Source organism: Bemisia tabaci, chromosome 3 (assembly GCF_918797505.1).
Source record: "Bemisia tabaci chromosome 3, PGI_BMITA_v3".
In the NCBI taxonomy this organism is placed as follows: Eukaryota; Metazoa; Arthropoda; class Insecta; order Hemiptera; family Aleyrodidae; genus Bemisia; species Bemisia tabaci.
Genome location: NC_092795.1, coordinates 45202313 through 45217712, shown reverse-complemented (window position 1 = coordinate 45217712; position 15400 = coordinate 45202313). Strand labels below are relative to the sequence as shown.

At 37.3% G+C, this 15400-nt stretch overlaps 1 protein-coding gene across 3 annotated transcripts in view; it reads right to left on the bottom strand.

Moving 5' to 3' along the window:
* LOC109030691 (ABC transporter G family member 20) overlaps positions 1–15400 on the bottom strand; it is a 35040-nt gene that overhangs the window by 14129 nt on the left and 5511 nt on the right. The window contains exons 1-10 of one of the 3 annotated variants that reach the window (XM_072298446.1): positions 14598–14744; positions 9267–9398; positions 8460–8592; positions 7244–7398; positions 5926–6033; positions 5029–5119; positions 3666–3797; positions 3156–3280; positions 1925–2150; positions 1281–1458 (exon numbers count right to left, since the gene is read on the bottom strand). In XM_072298446.1, coding sequence (XP_072154547.1) covers positions 1281–1458; positions 1925–2150; positions 3156–3280; positions 3666–3797; positions 5029–5119; positions 5926–6033; positions 7244–7398; positions 8460–8592; positions 9267–9379 — 1261 coding nt within the window. In that variant the 5' untranslated portion in view covers positions 9380–9398; positions 14598–14744. Of the gene's footprint in view, positions 1–1280; positions 1459–1924; positions 2151–3155; positions 3281–3665; positions 3798–5028; positions 5120–5925; positions 6034–7243; positions 7429–8459; positions 8596–9266; positions 9399–14597; positions 14745–15400 lie in introns of those variants that run through there. The other 2 variants (XM_072298444.1, XM_072298447.1) reach the window with 2 other exon arrangements.

Here is a 15400-nt window from a genome sequence, read left to right as displayed (position 1 = left end):
TGTCGATGCGAACAAGGAATGTAGAGGTTTTTGAAATGGTTAAGTTGAATTTCCCGTAAAATTTCCTTTAAGAGGCACCCGGTACTGTTTATAATTTAAAGAAATGAACATCAAAATTTGCAGTTTTAGTCGAAAATTTCAGGTCGAACTTCTCTGAAATCGTTTATGATGCAACGGGATTTAATGCAAGGATCTAAAATGACAAACTGCTTTCAATTCTTCATTTATACTTTGGAAACATCTTTTAGACATGAATAATTCCTCTACAAACCATGCTCAACACATTGCAATATCACAATCGAAGCACGAAAGAAACTCACATCCTGCGCCTGTATATATGCAACTATTCGCACTTAAGAGATATATTTGTAGTATAAACGAAATTGAAAGCGCTCTGATAATTTGGATCCTCGCAGACAGCCTGTTGCGTCAATGGCCCCGCGCCGCGATGAAGTGGCGAGTGTCTGGACAGTCAAAACGCCTTCAGTGCCGTGCGTATGCAACACGGACATCCATGGAGCCCGAATAGTTGCATCCAGGAGTTGAAATTTGTGTGTCGTGTTCGTCGTATTCGAAACTAACCAGGGGTGATTTGCTTGCCTCTTAACAAATTTACTTAATTCCAGCGTTGCCAATTGTGCAGATAAAGTGAACTATTACCAATTTTTATCGCTACATTGTCAATTTATCGAATGCTTAGATTGCCCCTGCCCTCTCTGATCTGGGAACGACGAATGCGGCAAAGTCGTTTTATGGAAACCTATGGAAGAATTCTAGCGCGCATCTCATTTTTTTTTTTTTTTTTTTTTTTTGCTGAAAAGTTGGAAAAATGTCCTATCAGAAATTTAAAGCAATCCGCGTTAGTTCAGAGCCCGGTGCGGCAGCATCCGTGGCTTGTTGCTTCTGCTTGTTGCGACTGATTGCTTCAAGATCATCCAATCGAAGTTTCCGTAGACTGAGTTCAATCAATCAACTGACAAATCTTCAAACGCATCGCTTCATTCGAAACAAAATTCATGAGAATCGGTGTGATAGATATCCAAATTTCACTGGTACGAGAAAACGCTTCTTTTATTAAGTATATGAATTGTATACCTTAAAGACCAGACTTGTCAGCTAAAATTTGGCAGTCGCGTAGCTTCAATAAATCGTCATTATACGCATCGTTTGTCCATAAATGAACCCTAGCCCCAGGAATTTCATTATTACGACGCATTTTAATAATTTTAGTGTCAATCTTCCGAGTTCAATTTTTTCAGTATAGCTAAGTCAAATCTCACCCCATCTGCTGATATGGGCCAAAACAGTGCCAGCTTCGATTACAGCGCCTTCCGACTGGGTCCCCAACTTCACACGCTCAGTCAAAGACTCAGTGTAATTGCTCGCAAATGAGACTATGCTCCATATCCGCTTCTTCTCATAGTCCTCTACGGCTTTCTCGATATCCGCGTATTCGCGCTGCAAAAAATATCACAAATTATCACAAGTTATTATCTCATTCAGTTTATCACAATTTACGAAAATGTTAGGGGTCTTTTCCGAGAAACTGCGTCTCCTGTCGCTCGAATTGAATGTATTTAAACCAAAAGGAACTACATTAATTGTGAATTGATCCCTGTCATACATGTATTCGTATGAATCTTAGTGCTCATGTCCGAATGAATATAGTTCCTTTTGATTTAAATGCGTCCAATAAAATCAATGGATTAAATAGGAGAATGTGTTTCTCCGATTACATCGGCAAAAATAGCCGTTTATGTTCCATTATTTGTAAACCGACATTTAATCCGTCAAATTTTCTCAGTGTTTCTTTTTTTTTTCTTTTAGAAGAGGTAAGACATAGTTGGAAATCTAGAATTGTTGCAGTAGAGTCACGCATTCTTTTGAATTAAAATTACCGCAAGATTTATGACGGTTAACTCACCATTTCATAAGATTTTTCCCGGAGTTCATGGATGAAAGCACAGCTAGCCCAATGCGTGTCGTTTGCAAGCACACAGTTGTTGGTGTAAGTCAAGGGACACCTTTGCAAACTGTCTTGAAATTCTTTGTTGATAAAACCTATCGGGAGTCCAACGGGATCATGCCCGTACGCTAACTCCACGCAGCAGTTTAAAACTATTGGTAAAAGGATTATGAATAACGTCATCCTGTATGGAAACAAAAGTTAAATCGATTTAAGTTCAAAAATCATATTCTTCGAATTTTTTTTACAGTCTTTTCCGCACGCCAAAAAATGGTCGGTGCTGATGACAGAGCTTTTTTTTCACAGGGCTCCTGCACTCTCTATGTTATACTTACAGCACTTCTCTGTTGTGAGTACGGAACCTCTGTCGTGAGTACAGAGTACTCCGTCCTCACAACGGAAACCTCTGTAGCTTTAAAAAAGAAAGTGCAGGAGCCCTGTGAACAGAACTATTTTTTTAAATGTGCTCAACATTTTTTCACATCATTCAGGACAGAATAAAAAATGACATGAGGCATAGTTCATGGTATAGAAAGCAAATGAGGTGATAACGGAGGGTTTGAAGGATCGTAAATATATGTCGAAACATTTTACCCCTTAAAGCACAATATTTCGTCGGAAGACAAACATAGTATTTTTTATTCATGAAAATGGGAAACTAAAAATCCATGAAAAAGCCGGTACAGTGCGCGCGTGGAGCAATGATTGCTGAGCAGGCATAGCGTGACAATAATTGTAAGGTGATCGTCTTTGTTTTTAAGTTGGTTAGGAAGATATCAGCGAGGCTATCAAAGCACGGTGTCGCGTCGGCTCAAATGGAGACGCACATACTGACCGCTTATAAAATACCTAACGTTGAGAATTGGATTCTTCGGGGACACCCCCCCCCCCCCCCCTCACGGTTATGCACCCGAAACTTAAGTCGGCTTCTCCCTAAAAATGACGACGTAATCCTCCATTAGACGACTCAAATTTGCGTTTTGTAATAATTTTAGTTGACGTATTGCCACCGTGCATTGGTTTTTCATCTTAAGTTCTTAAAAAATCACAAATTACTTTTATAAATATGTCAATACCTGTCTTTCTCCTCTGATTCCAATGCATCTTCCCTCTCATTCGCTCCATTAAAGAACATGGATATATGTATTAATTTTCTTTAATTATATATAGGTAGGTAGGTATAACTTACAGAAAATTTCTTTTGGCTAGACAAATGTTTTTCCAAACAAGGGCTTTCACTCTTTCGTAGGAAATTGTTTTTGAACTTTCGAAAGTCGTAGATTTGCTATAGTTGATTGCTGGAACTTGTTGAATCTAAAGAAAAACATGAAAGATTAAGTGAGTTTGTCTTGGCACTGTAAACAGGAAATAGAAACACTAGAAACAGAAATCGATTTCTATTCGATTTTATAGATTTCAGTTTACAGTATGAGTTTTCGGTTTTATTTGTAATCGCGTGTTGTGCCTATATTTTAAGGAGAGGCGGTTCTACAGGAAGTAATTACATTTTTGGTTCAAAAGATGCATTTGAACTTACTGGCACATTTAAACATGAATTAACTACGCATCTGTGCTTAATGAGCGATGCGGTCATCGAACATCGTGAAAAATTGTAAATTTTCAAACTATTCGGGATGAGGATGAGTTTATTTTAAAGTCTTAGTATGATAAAAATAGGAACTGTTTTTGTAAATCTTACATTTTTTGAAGCTTCGTTATCTTGAGCACAAAGCACAAGAAATACATCCTCAAGGTACTCCGCGTTGTACCTTTGTAGAAGTGCATTTGGCGAGTCTTCCCTGAGCATTCGTCCATTTCGCATTAGCCCGATCTGTCAGAGAAAAATCGATAATTACTGGTTGCGAATTCAGACAATGAAATACATAAGAAACAGAGCTCATTAAAATATGTGAAATATATAATTTTGACGAATTCGACAACTGTTCGAGAGGAGACTAGTCAGAAGTTATAGCAGTTCAAGAATTTTTCTCAATTTGTGATTAAAGACGAAACTAAATTTAGAGAGTAATCTAGATTTTTTTCTTGTAAACAATACGGCTTCTTTATGATGTTTTTTACTACCTTTTCCACAAGTTTTTATTTACTTATAGTTATTTTTTTCTATAATTTTACCTCGTGTGCTACTGGGGTCAGGCCCGCCACAAGGGGGGGAGGGGGGGGGGTACTGGGTCCCTGGTACCGGGGCCCGGGTCCCGGAGGGGGCCCGTGTTACCCGTGAAAAACCACTACGAATCCACATGCAACCCTTGTTTCATAAGAAAAAGTGAAAAATTTACCCTAAAAATTTCGCAAAAGGTGAATAGATTTTCAGAAACACGCTGGGGCACTGTAGAATTCTTCTGAAATTTTCAAAGAAGTATACTTCTTGGAAAATTTCTATCTATTTTCAAGATTTTATTTTTAGTAACTGCGTTTCATGTTCTTCCGTCGTCAGATGCTGAGAGTCTCCAGTCTGGGCATCCTCGACTTCAATGGCTCATGGCTTAACTCCCTCGCCATAGACAAACGAAGGGGGAGTCCAGGGGGGCCTGGCCCTCTTAGAACTGAAAATAGTATCATATGCCCCCCCCCACAAAAAAAATAAAAAATTTGCCCCTCGGACCCCCCCCCCCCTCCATGCTTGGGGCCCGGACCTTAAAACTGGTACCAGGGCCCGAGATGGGATGTGGCGGGCCTGACTGGGGTTGTGAGGTTCGCGTATGAATTAACCGCACAGTTAAATCCATAATACTTCACGGTTCTGCATGTTGACCGAGCAGTGGGTATATGATTTATGCCATTTAAACGATGGATTAGTTGCTTCCGTCACCGAATCATCTGCGTAACTTTTGGTGGTTGAATTTTATGTACCTGCCGGCAAAAATTAATCAATGCCTGCCCTAATGCTAAATTTCAAGGGTTAGGCGTTACCTGCCGCACGCTGCGACTGTAATTTTATAATAGAGAGTAAAATAATTTTACTTCTGCCAAGTGTTATGACTCATTTTACCCACGTAGGTTTTCTGTATAAATGTCAAAGGTAAATTTGAAATGCCACGAACCATATTTGCTTGGCGAGCCTCCTCGATGTAATGAGTAGTTATGATAATGGTTTTTCCTGCTTGAGACATTTCTTGCAATCGATCCCAGAGCCTGAAATGGGATAAGGTTAACAAATTATGCATGAAGCTCAGTGCATGACATTTAACGCAATTAATTCTGAATGTTTGAGCTGAAAGTGTCTACCGTCCCGAGAACTCAAAGAGAAGTTCAAAAATACATAAATTAATGAAAAACTAAAAATACTGCTGAAACAGATAATAGTTATGGAACCTTCAGTTAGAAATCGTTTTACCTCAATGGTTACGTCTTTCTGTCCATGACAAACGCAGGAAGTATGGACAAAGAATATTTCTTGAAGGCACAAGCGAATTGAAAGTCGCGAAGCTCAAAGAAAAATTCGGAAAGAGGATGTTGCAGTTAATGCTAGCAGGATGCATAATGCTCTTGGCTCATCAAATATCAGAAGTCACATCAATTCTATTATTGTGGAGACGATAATTCCTTCTTAGTGCGACCGTTGTTTTGATCGACACTCCCACTTGAAACCCCATTTAATCTTTGCCAGTTGAAGGCCAAATGTCTTTCGCACATTGCATTGTTGTATTCTATTCAGACATATAATAATGTATAATCCCATTCTTTCACTTTTATTTCAAAGAAAAATGAAAAAAATTCCTTAGCAAGTATCCTGTATTTTAATTCCAAAATCGGAGCCGCGCCTTTTGAGGCCTTTGAAAATTGCCTTTCGAAACGTTAATACTAGTTAATAACTTCCTTATAATCTCAGAAGACTTTGGTGTTTTCTGATTGCGCGAGGTAAATTGTAATGATAAGTTTTTGGTCCATATATTTTTTAATGAGGGTGATTAATAAAAATGAAGTAGCCAGGAACTTACGCTGAACTTAAGACAGGATCCAGACCGACCGTTGGCTCATCCAATATCAGGACTTTTGGATCGTGCAATAGAGCTACAGCTAGGGATACCCGTCTTTGTTGTCCACCACTGAAAAAATGGAAAATGAAAAATTAGCCAAATATTGGTCAGACGGTCTTTTTTGGCGACTTTGTTGGAGAAAATATAACTTTAGTCAGAACGCAACAACTTATTTGAATTTTCTTATGGTGTGCTTTTCGGTCGTGTAAAGGTTGAATGCGAATTTGAATTCAAACACAGTTACCGTTTACAAATGAATGGTAAACAACGTAAATGCTCTCCTTGCGCTGCTTCCCATTAAACCGTTTTTTTTTTGTTTTTTTTTTAATTTCCCGTCATAGAAGAGGGAAAGGAAAAGAGATAGTATAAGAAAAAGCGCGAAGGAGGAAGGAGAAGAAGAAGAAATGAGGTAGAAGATGAACAAAGAAAAAGAGTGGTATCACTATGTAATGACACTCTCCATAACTGGAGCTTTCTATCGAACGGGATAAGGTTACTTTAACGCCACGTCAGTTTGCCTTCAATTTTCAGTGTAGGCAAAACAAGCTCCCACGAGGTCGAATGGTGGTATCATTCCCCACATAAAAGTCAAACGAACTCTGTCGATGAATTCGTTGCAGTCGACATAATAACACAAATAGAAGATGTAAAGGGAAAAAGAGTAAGGAGAGAAGAAGAGAAAGAAGATGAAATTAAGAAGAAGATGAAGGAGAAAAGAGAGAAAAACGAAAGAAGATGAAAATAAGAAGAGAGAAGAAGAGAAAGAAACACAGGAAAAGAGAAAGATAATACAAGGAAAAGAAAAGTATAAGAAATGAGAAAGGAGAAAGGAAAAAGAAAGAGAGAAATCGAAAGAATAAGAGATTGGGACATATTAACGTGAACCGATGCACATTAAATGCATGGTAGAAGTGGCATACATGCAAGAAAGATGGGGAAAAAGCTTGAAGGGTCGCCTCAAGCATATCGGAATCGGATGCAAATTTCACGAGGTTCGCTGATCTTACGAAAATAAGGGCTGTAAATTTCATTAGGATCTTTGGAGATGCACCAATTATTCTCCAATTTTGAGGGGATCGATAAACCGCAGTGACAATGACGACGGCCATACTCGAAAAATTAACCACGACGAGCGTTATCAAAAGACAACATCACTTTGTTTTGCTACTCCTTCTCTTGGAATCGCCTCGCCAGTTTCCGATTGCGCTAGGAAAAATACTACTTATTATAAAATAATAATAAAATATGCAACATTTTTTAACATAAACAAAAGGATTACCTTAAATTCGAAACCATTTTGTGCAATGGCGGTAAATCGAGCATTTCGGACAACAGCTTGGCTCTCTCTCTGATTTTTTCGTCATCCATAGAGAACAAGTATCCGTAAAAGATCATCACTTCTTTGATGGACAAGTAGGTATGGAGGGATATTTCCTGCAAGCATGCTCAAAGCGGAGCATCAACCTTAAAGCCAATCATTTGAATTTCTCATTTACATCAGCATGCATAACTATATGAATGTTACGGAGTGACACGTTTTATTGTGTGTGACTTTATCCTATACATAATAAATTTTGATGCAAAAAAATATCCCACGAGGGGAAAGCTTGTTGGTTTATTTTAAGTGGGAGAAAACTTTTTTGTTGCGATTAATATGATTTTAAATTATAGCTACACATTTTTGTCAATTGATTCTGCCACCATGAGGTCTCAAAATGTTACGTCTTTTTCAGAAAATGTATTCAATTAAATTTAGCTTGTATTACACATTGGGAAGGTACTTAACCATGGTGATTCAACGCCAAAGCGTATTTTTGTGATAGTAAATATGAGATGATCAATGAATTAATTGCAGATTGCTTCTATCCAGCCTCTGTAGATTTTATCAGATGTGACAACTTATAGGGAAAGGAACATTAGTCCACAGATGCAAAATTTTTCCAAGTGACAAACTTTGTTGGGTTAGGACGAAAAATCAGAGTTTGTGTTTTTCATGTAAAATACACACGTATATAGTGCCTACAAGGAATACGTTGCGAGAGATCTCTTTCACTTTAGTGCTAGAAAGAGGAAGTAAACTCGTTTTTTAATTTAATAATTTTGTGTCCTGAACTTGGCAGATGTAAACTTCGAACTTTCTCAAAAAGTGACACTTTCTAAACTGCGAACTTCAAAACGTTACAAGGTTTATGATTTTCGATTTTTTGCATCCCAAAATATTTGCTGACCCTTTAGCGTCCCTTTCCTCATGGACGCCGTCTTATTTCCTGAAGCACTTCATGTATCAGATAAAAATGTTTTAATATTTGATATTTAGCGATGAGATAATTTGGAAAGAGTGTGCCCTCAAAACCTCGGAACGCCAAAAATGGTCATCGAGGGGCTTATTTGATCCAGAAGGAATGTACTTAAAGTCGTATGTGTAGTAAGGGATGGTAAACATTTTCAAAATTTTCCTAAATCGATAAAAAAGTGAAACAGTTATACATGCTTACCTGTGGCATGAAGCCGAGATCTTTATGTTCAGAGAAACTGAATTGAATGGTTCCTGAGTCTATGTGGTTACTCCCGACGATGCAGTTCATCAGGGTGGTTTTTCCACAACCACTCGGTCCCAGCAAACCATATCTGAGAAAATTAAGAAAATCATATGTTAAAAAGTTGGAGCTTACCTCATACCGAGTAAGTGGACCATGTGTAAACCCTAATCGTGAGTAGAGGGTAAAATAGACCTCATCCTGGGTTTTGATAAATAGACCGACCCAAAATAAATGACAGGTGGCCTAGTTTGAGAAAACTATAAAAATCACTTTGATGTATGTTTTAGTCCATATTCTTAAGATGACATCGTTGCGAAATTCTTCTTCCGTGGGGTGAGGAAAAACTGCGTTTTACATTTTTATTTCCCTCGATGGAGGCAAATCGACGGCATAAGTCCGCAATCACATATCTCGTTTGCGGTGTCTGAAAATCTCCGCCTCTATGTTATTTTTTAGAGGAGAACAAATTGACATCATTCCTTGAAGTTCTTGCAGAATTTTCTTCGCACAGAGAAGAAAAATCACGGCAGTTTTAAAGAATTGCAGTTGAGTAGTTTTCCGTTTCAAAAATGAAGTATGACAGGAAGTCTGCGATGTCGCAAACCGAGTTATGAGACTGCCGACTAAATACACCGTCGAAATATCCCCCTCTACATTTCCACGTCTTTTCATCCCTTATTCAACGCCTGCTCACTTGCACCTCAAAGCAAGAAGAAGCGGTAAACGTAACGAAGAGAGTGAAAATAAAATCAAATAACTCACATGGTTCCCGGTTGGACCGACATCGTGATCCCTCCAAGCACCTGGACGGATCCGTAAAACTTGTAGGCATCTTTAACGTGTATAACTGGGGTGACAGCCGGTACATCTAACATGGTCACTGATAAACGCCCCCTGAAACACAAAGTTTAAAGATATAAATTATTATCAAATGCAGCTCTCTATAACATGCAATACTATTAAATGAGTGCAATGCAAGTATCAGCATAAGGTCTATAACTGAACGTGCATTATCATTAATGGCAATGAAACATATAATTGAAAAAAATGTTTCTTTTCATGAAATTTTCGCGATTCTTCTTCAACTTGCGGTTACAAATCATATTCTTAGATATTAAAATCATAATTGTACCGCATGCACGGATGATTTGCTTTCGGAGGGGGCTTGAGCCCCCCAAGCCCCCCCCCCCCTCTGGCTTCGTAACTGCCCCCCTCTCTCTCTTTATTTTCCTCTATTTTTTGCTTTCTTTTTCTTCTACTTATATATTACTCTAATAACCGATTTGAGATTGACCTTTTTTATTGACACTGCTTCAATTCATCTCCGACTTCGTACATCAGAAAAGTTGATGTTTTTCATAATCTTATGACGCTAGATGCTAACCTAATGGCTAGGTGCTGATATAGTGGGGAAAGATGAGCAATTTATCTAAATGATCCTCACTATGCAGTGAATCGCCTGCATTTATTCACAAATTTGCAATTCTCGCCTTAATGGCTATTTGAGGGCGTTCAATGTTTCGCTGAAGGTCAAATGATTCATTTTTTTTAAAAAGCTAATTCAACAAAATCTATATAAATAGCTTTTTTAAGTTGATATTATGTGATATTATTTGAAAAATAAAACACATAATGACCTACAAGTAATTTGTTTGCAAAATCTTCTCCGATGTGTCCTTCACATTATCCTCTCCTTACTACTCTTTCACTTTTTCTTCCCTCTTTTATCTTACACAGAATCCTATAATTCATAGACATTCAATTATATTAATTTTAATTAGCTCTGCCCTTCCTTTCTGTGTACAGGTCGGTCATTCTGAGTAAGTGAATATGAGTAGGTAGTAGTAGTAAAATAATTTTTTTTTTTATTTTAAAGCGGTGCTTTAGCATCTAAGGCCATTTACACCTAATATCTTCAACTCAGAACGAAGATTTCCTCTTTCATTTTTTGGGACGTTTGTCTAGTTTGTTATTCGATTATTTTTATATTCTTTATTGGCGCTTAAGGCTGAAAACGCTTTCGAAACTTTGATCCCCAACTTGACCAAGAATTTTCTAACTAAGCCGAACGTCAAACAAATTATTCGATAAAGTTCTTAAATTTTACTATCTTCGCATGAATGCATTCAGGTACAGTGGCACATTTTCGTATAAGAAGATGTACTCATAACCTACTCGTGTATTTTATACCGCGTTAAGATCTTTTCTTTTTTTTCAAATCATGAATATTTATATAATACCTACTTAATAGTAAATGAATCACAATAAGCATTAAGCGTTAACTACTAAGGATATTATCGACAGCCAATTACTTAGAGTAATCCTGTTCATGATATGGGTCTACTAGTTTTATTAATTATGTTATTAAGTTGGTAACGGACGACGTACAGGAAGACAATTTGAAGAAAGAAGATTAATTTGCCCCTCTTGAAGACATCTTTAAACATTCCTGAACATTTCAGTAATATAAAGAAACAAGCATGTGTTTTTCTTGGATGAATGCGGATAAAGGAAGTGCAGAGTCCTCCAAAAAAGGATAAAGTGTGGAAGAGAGGATGCTTGACCATTTGACGGCAGCTACGCCCTTGGACCATTCAGTAGGTATGGTCCACGAAGATTATATTTTTTTCCCCCATTCGTGCCTTTATTTTTGTTTATCAAAGTCATCTCTTCATTGAATAGTGTGTCATTTTCCTCCTTAATAATCATTGCGCGAGGAAATTTTCAAGAAAAAAAGGGCAAGTGTAACAAAAAATGCATTCATTTCCTCTCGGTGTCTGTGCGGTTCATCTGTCGAGTTGAGTCTTCCTTTTTTGAGGTCACTCAAGATTGTGATTAATCATGATTGGATTTTTTTTTAATGTTATAGTGACAGAGATATGTCATTTTTAACATGACGAATCATGTTATTTTACCATGCGTTTTGGCTGATTAAGTTGTTCTTCGTGCAATCTTTTACTTTGGCCACCGATGTTCTGTTAAATCAAATTTTATTTGATTGTGTGACACAAACCTAAAATGTAAGAAACAAAAATCCGTGCTATAGTAGTAATTGAATGCAAACTTAAATTTCAGGTCAAATTGCCATTCAACTTTTCGTTTTGAATGGGTCAAGCGAATGGAACATTTGAGGGGCTTGCAGGACAAGGGCTAAAATAGCAGTTTTTTGTCATGGGAACGGAGTTCCCCATGATATTAGAATCGTTCCGTTGCTTTCGCTATGGGATTCCCTATACCTCTGCGACCTTGAGCGTTTCGCCCAGTCTCCGATTTTTGGTTGATTTTCCGATGTATCAAAAACCGTTGTATTTTTTAGCCAATCATGTCTCTACGTCAAGTTGTGTTGATTGCTAAAATTCGCTTTCAGCGAGTTTTTTTCCACCTTGAGATGTCGTGTCTGACTGGTAAATCTGCGCAGAACCACGAAGTTCCGTTTTTAGGCAAATTCTTTTTTTTGGGAGGTTCTGATTGGTTATTTTTCGCCATCAGTTTTCTGTTCGTTGGTGCAAAAGATCGCCTACCTCGGTGCTCTTGAGAAGCCGCCATTATCCCACCTCAAATGTTAAAAATAGAAGTATAGAAATAATAACCATCGTACAAGGTGGAAAATTGTTCTGGAGGACTCGTTACGGACAAAGAAGTCAAAATCAGAGCTCGATTGATTGATTTAATTCATGGATAAACAAATATCGCCTCAGCTTACTGCCGCGATGACAAATGCATGTTGAGATGAACCGTGAGAGACATGAAAACAGTGCGAACCATGGCTCCTACAGCAATGCGCTTGGTTCATTTCTCTCATATCCCAAGCGTCAAGGTCTCTTGTGATAAGTCCCGCCCATTGCTCGAGTCTTTTGTATGCTAGTTTTACTCTCCCACACGCTGATCTGTTATAGCCTAGTTGACTAAACCGCCCAATATTTTTGATGAGGTGCGGGCAATAGGCGATCGGGAGTTCGATACCCGACGATAGGTGTTACTTTTTAATGGTTGTATTGAATGTTTTAGACTAATCATCAAAAAATAATTAATACTAGATGATAAATGTACGAACATTTTCTCGTGAGTTAATATGTTAAACAAAAATACTGGAATATACCTCCTTCATATAATCAGCCACATGTTCCCCCAAATTAATGACGTTATTTTCTTTTTTCAATAAAGTTAATTTGCATTCAACGTTCGTAAGTTAAGCAAAAAGTACCTATTGATACAAATAGAAAGACATGAAAATAGTATGTCTAACATTTCAGTTGTTTTTTTTTATTTATTTATTTATTTATTTATTTTTTTTTGTTTTTTCAATAAAACAAATTGACTGGGACTAGAATCATTGTATCTCTGAAGACAAAAGCTAAGTTTTTTGATACAGAAATACTAATATATTCATCCTTCATATAATCAGGGAGATGTTGACCCAAATATTGATGTATATTTTCTCTGTTCGCCCAAATTAATGATGGTATTTTCTTTTTTCAATAAAATTAATTTACATTCCACGTTCTTAAAGCAATATTTTCTCCAAAATTCAGCAAAAAATAACAATTTATACCTACGCAAAAAGTAAATAAATAAATAAAGCAATGACATGAAAGTAGTATAGGTAGTACACATCTAACATTTCAGTTACATCTATTTGAATGAAAAAAATGGCAACTTAGGAAGCACATAGGTCACTTATGATGCGTATTCGGACATATGCGTAGAGTAAAAATATCATTCTTTGCGCCGAAAAAACGAAACTGAAAGTTAAATGCGTTATCTTCCAAAAACCATACATAATCCAACGAAAATAAATAATTGGTAAATAACAGCTTTCTTGTATGCAAAGAAAAAAAATTAAAAATGTTAAAAAAGAGATGTCGACACAAAATTACATAGCCCCTTCAATTCTGAAGATACTACAAACGAACTGTACCTTAACATTTTCATATCCCAGAAGCAAAAGTTCCCATGACGAATATTGCTATCGCTAGCGATTGCAAAAACCAACTTGTATCATTTCGAGAAATACCTACGAAAAAAATGACGGAGAGTGTAAATAAATACGAAGCAGACAATGAAGGATCTGGGAAAAAATTAAAACTATTGATTATTATTGAAAAATATTATCCGACATATGTTTTAAAACCCCTCTAGAAACCAGTTCTCTCCTTTGTGCTTGCGGTTGTCCTTTTAGTTTCTAATTTAATACTCGCAAAATAAAAAACGAACCCTGGTATAAAATCCTGCGAAAGCAAATTAAACTTTAAATAGCCAGAAACAATGCAAATGTTTCAAATTAGATTTTCCGTCGGTAGAATTCGTGGAATGAAAACGCCTCGCTGATCTCAAACGCTCATAATGTGACATTCATTGTTATGAGTCATTTTAGTCATCAGTTACTAAATCATCGCATTAATGTGAAAAAGGGCATCTTGCTAAAAGGATTCAACAATTTAAAATATTCCGCTCTTTCTTTTCTCAGTAAAATGCCCAAGACCGATTAGATCATACAATATTAAAACAGAATCTGTAAAAATGTCAAATGCAGTTGTCATTACTGCATACATTTGGAGCGGTGGGGATACTTCAAGTTGTATCGAGACCAGATGAACACACGCCCGATTGGGCCATTGACTCAATTTACACCTGAAAAGGAGAGGAGGGGACGATAGAAGTAATTCACAGAGGGAGGGGTTGGGTCACAAAGTGGCCAAGGGGCGAACCCCCCAATATTAATAAAATGTATCGGCCCACCGAAAGTTTGCGCCTAAAATTTTCCAGTCTAAAAATCTGACAAGTTATTTCATGACTGATAGCGAAGCCGAAGAGACTTCAACGCACGGGTGTAAGGTAGAGAGGAAATGGACCGCGTTAAGCAGAAAGGAACCAAGCCACATCAGCCTCTGCCAAATTTAACTGGGCAATTTAATTATTTACAAGAGAACGTTTGTGCGGATTCTTTTGAAAATTTTGAGGAATTTGCCACGTGCTATGCAAAAAATTCACTAAAATTTGCACACAAATCTGCACGACAGTAAACATGTAAAAAATCAAATTGCCTGGTTAAATTTGGCATTAGCTGATGTGGCTTAGTTCCTTTCTGCTTACCGCGGTCCAAATATATTCTGTGTCTTGATTCACATGGTGTTTTGACATTTTCTCTTCTCGAAGAAGAAGCGATTGTTGAGCCGATTAATAATTTTGCAGAGAAAATAACGTATCACTTCAAGGTATGAATATTTTATGTCCCGCCATGCAGATATTTTTTAGCGATGACATTTATTGCGTCCGTGACTTTTAAATACCTATATGGTTTTCCGCAGTCACCGGCAGTCGGTGAGAGGCTTTTTGAAAAAATTAACTTGCGCCAAGTTCATCTCAAAATACCTACAAGAGAATTATCACATCACATTCAAAATCAGTCATAGATACTAACTATATTTTTGTCATTCGCGCGCTTTAGTAAAAACAACTTATTGGCACTTTTTCTGTTAAGTTGGACGTTTATTTATTTATAAGCATTTCAATTGAAGGTTTATTCGCAGCTTCGGAAGTAATAAAGCTCAATGGAAACTGAAATGGCACCATCCGTTCGTCACCGGTGCGGAACGCGGTGACTGCGACGTGGGTGGTCGTAAAATATAATTGGCCATCAATGATAAACTTAATAAAGGAAGTTCTCACACCTATTCGTTATATGTTTCAAACGTTGCATCATTATTTTCCTTCCAAAAGTAAAAGAACGAAGAGAAAGAAAACGAAATGCTACAAATGGAAAAATCCATCAGTACATATGTAGACCTGACTGTATAATAAATCCTTGTTAGGAAGCGCAGAGCAACCAGGAGACATCTACTCTGACTTGCTAAGGGAAAACGCCGTATAAACATTCTTGAGTTGCCAAATTTCAT